Below are 12,791 nucleotides of genomic sequence, written 5' to 3' on the forward strand. Positions count from 1 at the left end.
CATTACTCCAAATTTAAATACACATGTTTATGTAAAATTCAGACCTTTTCTCGATCCGCTAGCGCGTGCACGTCGTAAAGAGAGCACGAGACCCCTTGATATGAAACCATAACTATATTGTCCACAGCCGATGCAGCTTCGAAGTAAACCACTGCGTGGCTCCAATGAGGGTTCCTTCTTTACAAAGCGTCAGCACTGTGTGACCCTCCATATTTCATTAATCGCGGTCCTCGCAGCATTTTTGGCTTCGGAATTACTTTTTTGGTGTATTCCTCAACAACCGGTGGGTTGTAAATTTCAATGTTTGGCACAGAAGAAGAACTACAAGAAGAAGAAGAAGAAGAAGAAGAAGAAGAAGAAGAAGAAGAAGAAGAAGAAGAAGAAGAAGAAGAAGAAGGCCATTCATGATGTTACTCGACAAATAAACAAATAAACTTCGCACGATCGCTAGACCATTTTGAATCGAAGAGACGGTCATTTTGTACGCTCTTTTTGTCTTCAAACAGTCAGTTTTAATACTTCAAAGATGTTTACGTTTGTGATTTAATTCAGTTGAAGTGAAATCAATGAGAATGATGCTTTGTAGGTGTATACGCCCGACTCTTCATTTAGTAGACTGAGTTCAACGCCATGGCTTGAAACGGAGTAAAAGCCACGACCATTCAATGATTAAAAAAGAATGCCCAATTCATTTGCAAACAGAAGTTATCACCAATGTGCAGGTCATTGCCACCGCACTTCAGGGAGGCGTCTTTATGTAATGAGATTTTGTTTACGTCCATGCTTATATTTGCTATATGTTATTATTGAGGGTAAAAAACACTGCGTTTCAATAACTTCTCCCTGTTTGAAGCAAACAAAATGACATCAGAAACAGGTCGTTGATCCATTCCTTCGGGGATGAGTATGGCCGAGTGGTTTGCTCCCTACTCCTTGCATAAGGTCACTGCGTCAAGGCGAACACCTAATAGCAACCCGTATTTTCGAGGTGGTATCGATGTCAATGTAGATGACTGTATCGAATGTTTTAAAGAAGAACATATTAACTGGCCAGATTTCCATTCCGATCTTAATGGAACTTGGTCGAAAAGTGTTGTGTTTTTTTCGATTAAATATCAACGGAAATTGACATGACACCAGAATACCCAGATTTAAATACTTATAACTGTTTAACCAATGAAGGGAAATACTAGTTACATGATAACTCTCAGACAGACACTTGCACGTGTACATGATTTAATATGTAACTTTGTTAAACAGGAAGTAAGAATTGAGGGCTGCGGGAGTTTATCACCATATCATTTTAAAGTCATCCCAGGTGAAACCGGGCATTCGATGTGTATATAGCGGCACTTATATTGTCTGGGTATAGTGCTAGCTTTTATAGCGACGCGGTAGAGTGTCCGCCTTCAGAGCGAGAGGTCATGGGTTTGAACTCCGACAGGTACACATAGCAATTTGTGCAGTCTGTTACATAGGTGAAACATGAGTGATTTAGGTCAATTGTTTCAATACCTTGTTATCGCCACAGAGGTGACATAAACACCTAATCATTAAAGTAAGTTAGAAAAATTGTCTCCATAAAATCACCAGCCGCCAAAACAAAATTATCCTTCGTCGATCAGCTGACGCGTGCACGTCGCGAAGAGGGCTCTATTGTATGCATCCAATTGAGCTTCGAATCAGACAAGCAGAGTGGCTTATGAGTGCAGCCTTTTCTTTTTTTTCTTTACTAAGTGTCAGCGCTGCGGAATCACTCACTTTTCAGTAATCGCCATTCCACAGCATTTTGGCAACGAACTTTATACTTTTGATGTATGTCCAACGACCGCTTGGGGGTAATTTCCCTTTTCGACATCAAAACTCAACGTATTGAAGTCACCTTCGGCAGCATGGCCGGGTCGAGGCACAATGCAGTCATATGGGCGCGGGCAGATCATTATAAATTATAAAAATAGTTAAATAACGCAACCAGGTGCCTATTGCTTATTTACAAAACAACAATCATATCATTGGTTAACCGTTTGTTTGGTCTACAACTAGCGACTGTTCAGTATAAGGGAAGTTCAATTAGGCGTCACAACGAGTAACTAATCTTGAACATTTTTTCTTAACGAGGTCACAATTCCATGAAACTTGGTCAAAATGTTTGTCTCATAGATATCTTGGTCAAGTTATTTTAAGGAGCTGTTTTCACATGTTCAGCTGTGACCGTTACCTTGGGTCAATATGGTTAACATTGATTTCATTTTGGTAAAGAGAATTAACCCTTTATGCTACACACGAATTGAAATTAGTCTCACAGACGAAGCTACATGTATAGGAGAAACTATATGTTGAACTTCGATTGTTTTGTTATATTGATTTTGAAAACTTAACAGTCATACATCTAAAATAATCTTTATTGTAACAAATAAATAAATAAAAGTGTGCGGAGAAACGGATAATTATAATAGATAAATAATATAATACTGTTCTATCTTAAAGCTATAACGAAATGGCATCAAACTGGGCCTCCTCCAGACAATGTCTCAGATATTTTATTAAGTTCACGGACATCTTCCATCAAATTGCAGTATTCACGATGCCTCAGTTCTTTTTGTTTAAAGGCCTTCACAAGGCCAGTGGTGTTTTCAGTTGGCTCTGGACTGTGCACGGTATTATACACAATTGCAGGCATGTCGACATGAATTCTCATTTTCTCACTGGAGCCTGTCGGGGACTTCTTTTTTCCGGGACTATTTCTCTGGCTCCAGCTTTTTTCTGTATTGCGCGAACTCGTTCTACTTGTAGACATTGTACTCTTGCGCGCAATGTTTACATATTGACCACCAGGTTCGGCAGCATTTGCTTCTTGCGTCTTAAAGATAGACTCATCAATCAGTGTCTGGTCAAACGAAGATTCGACTCGATTTCCTGCCACGTACATACGGCAGTTGCAGTTACATGCCGTTGGAGGAACAAAGTTATCTGTGGCAATACGAAACCCGACTGTCTTACCGTTTTTACTCCGCTCAGTTAATGCAGCCTCGTTTTCAAAATGATTACACGGACTACTTACTCCAATTCTAGGCAAATGGACGTGGAGCTCATTTTCACTATCACTCGGCGACGCAGGGGGCCCAGGAACATAATATATGCAATAATAATCCTTCAGTTTATCCAGGTTCATTTTATCATCGTCACTTAGTGTATCAAGCCTAAAACTCTGAGGCATGAGTTTCAGCTTCTCTGTTTCCCTTGCCTCGTGTCTTAGTTTCAAGAGTTTCTGTTTTTGTCTCTGCATTATGGCAATCCGTTCCTCCGCCACATTTGAATTATTCGCGTCATGCGGCGTCGGGTGACTATGGCGACGAATGGAGCTACTTTCTAGAACTAAATCGCGATTGATATTCCTTCGCTGACGAGGAATGCTGGGTATCGGATGTGACGTCAGACGCTGTAAATTCAGTCTAACATTTTCATCTACCGATCGCTCAGAGGAAGTATCATTGCCATTATAAAGGCCACCACCACGCTTCTCGTGGCGATCGATTCGATCGGTAACTGGCGGAGTATCAATCAGCGACTTTCCCTCAAGTGGCATTATTGTCGGAGGCTCACGTTTCGGACGCATTCTTTGGAATTTCTCAAACGTGGTAATAAGAGTATTGCGCTTTGCAGGGTTATTTTCTTGTTGAGCGGAAAATCGCAGCTTCGCTTTCTTTTCCCGCTGTGGCTGACTGTACACATACTCGCGACCTGAAAAACATTAATGTTACATAATTATATACATTAATAAGAACATCGAGTTGCTAAACGCGACATGGCTAGCTAGATATGACATCGGTGTTAAAGTTTTGACTGCTGGAGTGAGGTAGCCAGCTGTGTCGTATGAAGCGAGCCGGTACCTGTCGTTTTTGACATATATGTTGATATATAATCAAACTATCTAAACAAGGCGGAACAAGTGGTGGAAATTTTCAACCTGGATTAAGTGGCCACCTGTCTTAAGCAGCCACTTTGACCTTTTCCCGAAGGTGGCCACTTAATACAGGTTTGACATATTTATATACATATATTTTATGAAACAAAATATGACTGAATGAAGTTTAAACTGATAAATGACGCATTTTATCATTTGAAGAATGATAACATATGTAAGCAGGTGGGATAACTCTGTTATTCCAGGAAACATTGATTTGTAAAAAACATTCAATCATCCGTCAACATCGTAAAAACTAATATCCGCGAATCTCACGAAATAAACTCGGTCATTTTCGGACTGTCCTCAATCATTCGATCTTAGTATGCCATGAGTTAAAAATTACCTAAAGTTACCTTAAAGTATCAATTCAGATCGTTTAAAGTTCCTGAAACTTACCATATGATCTCATTTTCAGTCTGTCGAGGGCGTTGGCCAAGTTGCTTTGCTCTTGTTGTATCAATTCCTCGCGAAGCTTGGACAAGCGTTTCAGGTACTCTGCGTGGTGCTGGAAAGCCTCCTTTTCATTTTCCACCCAAGGCAATGAACGCGCACTCCTCGCGCCTACTCCGGCGCGCTCCATCAACCTGAAAATATAAACAATATTTTTTTTCTCTATTTATTTATATTTGAATTAACTTTTGCCAAATAATGTTGGAAACAATGTTTTTCTAAAGAGTTTCCAAATCATACTCAAATGACCAATATGAATATCAGGATTGGTCTTAACTGGATCTAAGAATGATGTAGCTAATCGGATCGCGTGATATAAAAAAACCCGGGTCTATACCGCGAATTAAGGTAATCATGTATTGGGATACTATAGGTTGCAGATTGTATACCACTCCTGCACATGACGTCATGGAATGGCAAATTACTTAATCTGATGTATCTATACAAATCCATTTTAAGTCAGTTGATAATTAGGAATCATTCAATTCCAATGCAACGATGCTAAATAAACAATAGGATTATCACGGAGATAAACTACTGAGTATATTCACTCCCCCACATTGCTATAAAGAACCAGTTATTAACTGTTATCAGCTGAAAATAATCCACTGTTATAATCAAGCTAAAATACCATTCGGGGCTCTTCGGCCATTTTTATCGAAAACAACCTGGGATGTATCACAGTATGCCGGTACATCAGAAGAAGAAGTCCGTACATATTTGAATTATATCATTAATTAAATGTAGTGTTTTAGCTTGTATTTATTGATCTAAGTTTGAATTGATTGCCAGTGAAAAGTATTATTGCAAACATAATTAAGATTCCCAAAAGAAAAGTAATATGGTTTAAATGCTAAAATTACTACGCGATCTTATTGCTGCGGACTTATACATACCGATTTTTGAGTATGTAAACCGTCCATATACATCCGAGGTTGTTTTCGATAAAAATGGCCGAGGAGTTAAAAATGGCTAAACTATTTGATCATGTTTTTGATATTTTTTTAAATATAAAAACAAACAATGCCCTTGAAATGCATTTTCCAGTCATGGTAAATAAGGCAACAAGTAAACAATTACAGAGAAAACAATCCACATGTCTATCGATATACAGCCATCACCGACTCCCGCAACACATGAGACAGTTCCGATTACCATAATACGTATATTAAAATAACAAAGTAACAAAATCGTCAATAAAATCAATGACGAAACAAATGAAAACGTTATGGTTTATGGTTGAATCAGCGGTTTTAACCTTTATCTGCGGAAACTGTCAGTAAATGCCTTTGTTATATCGGAATAACATGAATAAGCTACAAAGACAGCCATCGATTCTTGGTAAAATAATCCAGCAGTTAATTCTAAGCAAACATTCCTAAACTGCGGTGGGGGTCTTCGGGTGAACCCGTCTGTGAACCGAAAACTCCAATGGTTTCAAATATTATACCAGTCCGGTAGTTACTTGTGTTTGTACAACAGACAAGACAGACAGACGGACGGACGGACGGTCAGGCAAGCTTGCTCGGGCGGGCTGGAAGGCGGGCAGGCAGGCAGGCTGGAAGGCGGGCGGGCCGGCGGGCCGGCGGGCAGGCGGGCAGGCAGGCAGGCATGCACTCTCGCACATACACAGAGAATTACAGACATACACACAGACAGACGGACAGACGCACCGACAGACATAGAGACACAGAGAAATACACAGACAGACTCACACAAAGACAGACGAGTGAAATAAGGAGAGAAATACACAGGACAAGAACAACTAGTGAAATATACCAACGTTTACGGCGTTATAACCATGTACAAGAACATACAAATATGCCGAACAACAATTTACAAGTTTTAGTTGTACATAATTATGCAATAGGTGGAGCACCTACCGTGCAAGAATCAGTGTGCACAATACAAAGTGTTTTTTTTCAATATACACATGCTATTTATTGCACGGTGACCTTGACAACGTGATACAAAACAGTTACTGCACGCTACACTAGAAGCGAAAAGTAGTTAGTATTCAATTACTGGAATAGTTGTAAAAGTAGCTTTTACACGAACGTTTTGCAAAAACTCGGAGTTTTTTTTTAATTCTCATATCAGATCGCTTAACAATGTAGGGTGCGAATAAATAAGAACGATATTTTAATATACATTGGTAAGCTTGACAGTATCATGGTCCGACACAGTAACTTCACATTCGGAACTCCTCGGCCATTTTTTCAAAAACAACCTCGGATGTATGCCGGTACATCTGTTGAAGTAGTCCGTATTTTTTTGAATAAAAGCATTAATTAAATGTAGTGTTTAAGAGTTGTATTCATTGCTCTCAGTTTAAATTGATTGCCAGTGAAGTGTATTATTGCAAACATAATTACGATTCCCAAGAGTTAAGTCATAAATTTTAACTACTAAATAAGATTACTACGCGATCTATTTGCAGCGGACTTAAACGTACCACTCTTTAAGTATGTAAACCGTCCATATACATCCGAGGTTGTTTTTGAAAAAAATGGCCGAGGAGTTCCGAATGAGTAACTTCACCGAACACTCGACGTGATTGAAATTAAACATAACTCGCGCTTCGTACTCGTTGTTTATATTTTCAATGACTCGGGTATTGAGTGCAGCAGCTATTATTAATATTGGCACTGTACATGCATTGTATGTGCATTCTGGTTAAACCAATATAATAAATTGATAAACTGCATAATATTTGTCATAACAGGGCGTATCGCATGCATTGTATATTTGATTTTTATGGCTTTTGACGTTGAACCTGCAATCATAAACACATGTGTCAATGTCCAAATTGAATTCAAAATACAATATCCGCTTCTTTCAGACACAAATAAACAATTGCTTGTTTACATTTTAAACTCTGAGGTATTATTTTACCACCCCGCCAATGATAAGTATCAGCATTTGCACTTGCTGGCTTTTTTCAGCTTTTTGTTTTCTTATCGTACCAGACATTTAACATTCTTTTGTTTATTTGTCAGTTTGTCAGACATGGAAAATGTGCAGACAATTTATCTTCAAATTGGAATTACTTTCTGCAAACACCGGATGGTTGTTCCATGAGTTTCAGGGACTGGTACAAATATAACGTAATTGTATCAACTCGGCAATCTCCGGCAACTTTCGGGATATACCGTTGGTTAATGGTCGAGGCACTAGCAGATTTAGGGGTGGGGGTGGGGGGGCTCTAAAATCGTCTAAAAAGTTTAATATTTATTTCAATATGGGAGTAAAAAAAGTATTAATGCAAGCTAAAAATGCACAATTTTCTGACTACAAATGGTTAAAATTGTCCTCAGGAAGCAATTCCAAAATCCAAACCCATATGCAAACCGTTTATGCCATATACTTTCGGAATCGAGGGAGAGGCGTGTGTCAAAAGGACACGCCCCTTAGTCACGCCCCCTTTAACGTCAATTCCTGGAACCGCCCCTGCGAAGTGTTGCGATATATATTACGAATGGCCATTACTTTCCGATTTCACTGTGCCTCCAAAATAGGGATTTTCTTTTCATCTTATTTTTTAAGTAAACTTGTCTTAATAATATTTACACACTTAAACTTATTGAGTAAGACCTAAGCACGCGACTTTCTGAAACCATGATTTAACAAAACGATGAACTTAAACTTAGAAAGCATTAACAGTAAGAACAAAATGTCTGCTTCCCAATAAAAAAGCCAGAACGGTATTTATTAGAATGCACATTATACGTATTAACTGCTATCATATTAAAACAAGTATCTTTTTTAACATTCTCGGAAAAGACATTTATATATAATCCGCCTCTCACCCAAGAGGTTGTGGGTTCGATCCCCTCCAGCGGTTATTTCTCATGACCTCCGAAAATGGACACCAGTACTGGTTTCTACCCAGGAAACGAATTCAAGAGTGATTCTATAACCTTCTAGCATCAATCACAGTCGAGCTAATTGAAATCAATATAAACTAAAATTTGTGTGTAAATCTCATACGAAGAGAATATAATTGTTTTAAGAAAATGCATGTAAGTAAAGGCTGAAGCTTACCCAGTTTAGTACAAACAACTCCTGGTCCTTCGATATATAAGTTTTAAAGTTAACCAAAATGCTTATTGATTGGTCAATAACTCAATATTCATCCCATAATTACTGTTGACAAACTTGTATACCGTACATTTTGTGACGTACAAATATGACAACGTTTTTTTATTGCAATGTTCTACACACGCCATCCAGAACGAAAAAAAACACACACACATTTAATTTAGTCAAATAATCATGATATTCCATTTTCCGTTAAAGTAAAGATGCAGACGGTACAAGTGTTACTCATGGTCTATGACATGTCTGTGACAATTTGAATACAAACATATTCAAAATCTATGTAAATTAATAAAATCATGCGTATTGGCATTAATGCAAAAGTGCATATATCTTCACAAAATTATTATTCAATCATGCTGTATTAAACTTTAAAAGTTCCTTAATGCAAATAAATGCGTAATTCTTTACAAACTAACACTTCATGATTTCAATAATAATAAGCTTGACACTGATCATCGAACATCGATTTGCCATTAAGGATAGTAAGTTAATCAAATATCGATGATTAAATAAATACGAAAATATCATTAAGCCATTCTGGTTCAGTTTACATGTAAATCAAATATCAATGCCAATATTAATAAGAAACATCCATTAAATCATATACTTTACATCACATTAAAAGATTACGTTCCATTGAAAAAAATAAGTTCATAACTGAAAATGAAATATTGATATCAATGCATAATCAATTTCTCATATTTAATTATCTTTACAACATGTTTTAAAAATTATATTCAGATATGTTTAACGTAAGATATCATTAAAAAAGAAAAAAAAATATTCCACGAAATAAGTCTTTTATATCTCATTTTAAAGAGTACCCTCTGTTGCAACAAGTAGTTTAGAACTGTGATTTAGTGCTCCAGCTAGGCCTTAACGGCAGTGGGGGGGAGGGGGCACCCTGCTGCCCCATCCTACTGCATTTACACAGCTGCCCCGACCTACTCCGTGGCTTAGTGGTTAAGGCGTCCGCCTACGGAGCGGGAGGTCGAAGGTTCGAGTCTCACTCGGGGCTTGTTCTGACATGGCCGGTTGCCGACCCAGCAGCTAGTTAAATCGAGGGGTACCGATTGCCTTCCTGCCAGGCGCCTGGTATTTGGGATAGGAATCGGGGTAAAGATGTTCACGAATGTAGGTGTCTCATAAGCCCAACGGGCTGGCCCTTAACTAAGAGGGGTGACACTATAATAAACAAACACTTTACTTTACTTTACCTACTGCACTTTTCTGGCCCCCTTCTGCCTTTTTACTAAATTCCATGTGCCCAAAGCAGCCTTTGATGTTAATGAACTTTATTTGATATATATTGGACATTAAATGTCAAATCAAATTTCATAAATGATTATGAAAATAATTAATATACATAATTTTGACACTGACGGAAAGAAAACAGCTAACTTAAAGGTATTCATAACAAACTTTAAGTATTGAACGCATTTACAATCCATACCAAATATGGATTCAACATTGGCCCTTGCAAGCGCCCCATTAAGGGCTCGTTCAATGCGCACCTAACACCCTGCCCTTTCAAATCCTGTCTGGAGCAATGAATGGAATTCAAATATTGATCACAAAATATCATGCATTAATGCATTTCAGTTTTCATTCAATTCAATTTAATACAATTTAAATGTTAAACATTACCTTGGTTTAGGAAATTCCAGTCGAAACTCTCCCGTATCACCGTGTATTGTAAATGATCGTTGCATGTTTACCACTAGTGTTTTAATAAATATATCTCCTTCCATTCAATATCTTAATCAATAATTTATATTTTCCATTTTCTCCTGGATTGTGATACCCCATAAAGCCTCTATTCAGTCCTTTCATAGAAGTGTCTCAATTCAACAGTGAGTTTGCTAACATGATAGGAATTTTTAATAACATCGACTTATTAGAAAGGTTCACTCCATTATTTACTTGCATTTAATTACAGATTTTCTTTTCATTTTTTTACACGAGATTTCACCCACTTTAATGAATCAGACACACAGTTAAGCTCGTTCTTTGATGGACCCTAATCTTAAGTGTACGCTGAGAGTAAAGAAATGAAATCGATAAGAGAAATCGGCCATTTTTGTCCAAAAAAAATCTCATTATTACTCAAACATTTGATATTATGAACACACACACACAGCCTTGATGTGTCTAAATGACCATGAAAAATAATAGACTATACTCCGCAAAGGTTATACTTAAACCTGTCATGGACATGGTTATTGTAAATTCCTTAAAGTCATCTTTAAACCCAGCATGGCCATCTTTAAACTTCATGGCGATGATATCACCCATCATGGTTATCTTTAAACCTGTCATGGTCATCATTTAAATCAGCCAGTGTTGACTTTAAATCTTTCATGGTTTTCTTTTAACCCGTCATGGTCATCATTTAGACCAGTCAATGTTATCTTTATATCCGTCATGGTCATCATTTAAACAGTCAAGGTTATCTTTAAACCCGTTATGGTCATCATTTGAACCAGTTAAGGTAATCTTTAAAACCGTCATGGTCATCATTTAAAACAGTCAAGGTTATCTTTAAACCCTTCATGGTCATCATTTAAAACAGTCAAGGCTAACTTTAAACCCTTCACGATCATCATTTAAACCAATCAAGGTTATCTTTAAGCCCGTCATGGCGACTATGACACCCATCATAGTAATCTTTTAATCCATCATGGTAATCATTGAACCCAGTCATGGTCGTCATTAAAATCCGTCATAGTCATCATTTAACCTCGTCTTGGTGATCTTTTAACTCGTCATGGTCATGATTTAAACCAGTTTAGTTTATCTTTAAACCCGTCATTTCATTATTTAAACCAGTCAATGTTATCTTTAAATCCGTCATGGCCATCATTCAACCCTGTCATTGCGATTATAACAACCCTCGTGGTGACCCTTAAACCCCGTTGATGTCATCATTAAACCCCGTAATGGTGATTAAACCCGTCATGGTGATAATTGAACCCTTCATGGTTATTATTGAAACCAGTCAATGTTATCTTTAAACCCGTCGTGGATATCATTCAACCCTGTCATGGCGATTATTACACCACTCATTGTAATCTTTTAACCCAGTCATAGTGATTTTTCAACCCATCATGGTGATCATTAGACCCCTTCATGGTCATATTTAAACCTCTAATGCTGATCTGGTAATTAGTGTTTTCTAATAACGAGATCGTATCTTTCAAAAACTATTATACAGTGTGGCACTAGCACGCTTCCATAAAAAGAAGAAATTAATTGTTTTGTCTGGGTTTTCCAGTGATCTTTAATCCTATATGGATCATATTTAAATGCTAAATAATTGTTTATGATGTTTCAGACAAGGTTTTTAAGTGAAAAAAGATCGTACTGTGGTCTACCTCAAACACATGCATTTAATGCATTAAAATCTGCTGGCAACTTGAAACATTTGAGTATTTAATGTTTAAGCTATAATGGATTTTTAAATGTTTACCCCATATGATTTTGATTAACTGCATAAAGATCACAGGTTTATTTTATTTTTCTTTACGAATGCATTTTCTATAGAGGTAATATTATCTTCGATGCAACATTTGTATTGAATACATCAAATTTATCTTTCGACCATTGTTAAAAGTGAATTGAAATATGCTATTAGAAAGTAATTCCACATGGGAATTATGCACAAGAGCAAATAAAATAAATAAAACTCAAAAGATGTTAATACCCTATGAATTACCACAAATGTATGCTTGCTTTTTCACATTAAGTGAAAGTGAATCGAATAGAAATCTCATAGAAAACGATTTTTCGACTTGAATAAGTTCTTTTTCTAAAGAGCAAAACTGACGTCCATAGTTCATGTACCGCACGCCGTTATGACGTCAATATGGCAATTTATCCAAGAAGGGTAATCGCGTTCATGGGAATGGCTAGTCTGACCATGATATATATCCCTGATACATTTTTAACTTACTAGTATACGAAATTTAGCTATTTTGAAAGTTTCATTTGAAAATAACTGTAAATGGTCACTTAAACTAAACTAAAAACACGTGAACTAAAAAAAATGCAAAACAGAATATGTAGACCCCGGTCTAATTTTCAATCACTTCTAATCGATAAAATTCAACTGAAGAAAACACTTCAAACAATTCCTTGCTTAATGTTGGCAATTTTCACTCAGTAAAATGCGTTTTCAAATACAGGCTAAGGTCATTTGAGATCGCACGAATCACCTCTGAAAAAAATTCAATCATTAAATATAAGCACTAGATTAAAATTTCAAAGATATAAA

The 12,791-nt window shown here is 37.0% G+C and overlaps 1 protein-coding gene across 10 annotated transcripts in view; it reads right to left on the minus strand.

The window, feature by feature from the left end:
* Positions 1 to 2,388: 2,388 nt before the first annotated feature.
* LOC128241920 (uncharacterized) overlaps positions 2,389 to 12,791 on the minus strand; it is a 45,782-nt gene continuing 35,379 nt past the window's right edge. For 7 of the 10 annotated variants that reach the window (XM_052959054.1, XM_052959052.1, XM_052959051.1 and 4 more), the window contains 2 exons: positions 4,364 to 4,551; positions 2,389 to 3,741 (listed from right to left, as the gene is read on the minus strand). In XM_052959054.1, coding sequence (XP_052815014.1) covers positions 2,504 to 3,741; positions 4,364 to 4,551 — 1,426 coding nt within the window. In that variant the 3' untranslated portion in view covers positions 2,389 to 2,503. Of the gene's footprint in view, positions 3,742 to 4,363; positions 4,552 to 8,461; positions 8,881 to 10,165; positions 10,556 to 12,791 lie in introns of those variants that run through there. The other 3 variants (XM_052959056.1, XM_052959055.1, XM_052959057.1) reach the window with 3 other exon arrangements.

This window comes from Mya arenaria, chromosome 7 (assembly GCF_026914265.1).
Source record: "Mya arenaria isolate MELC-2E11 chromosome 7, ASM2691426v1".
NCBI lineage: Eukaryota > Metazoa > Mollusca > Bivalvia > Myida > Myidae > Mya > Mya arenaria.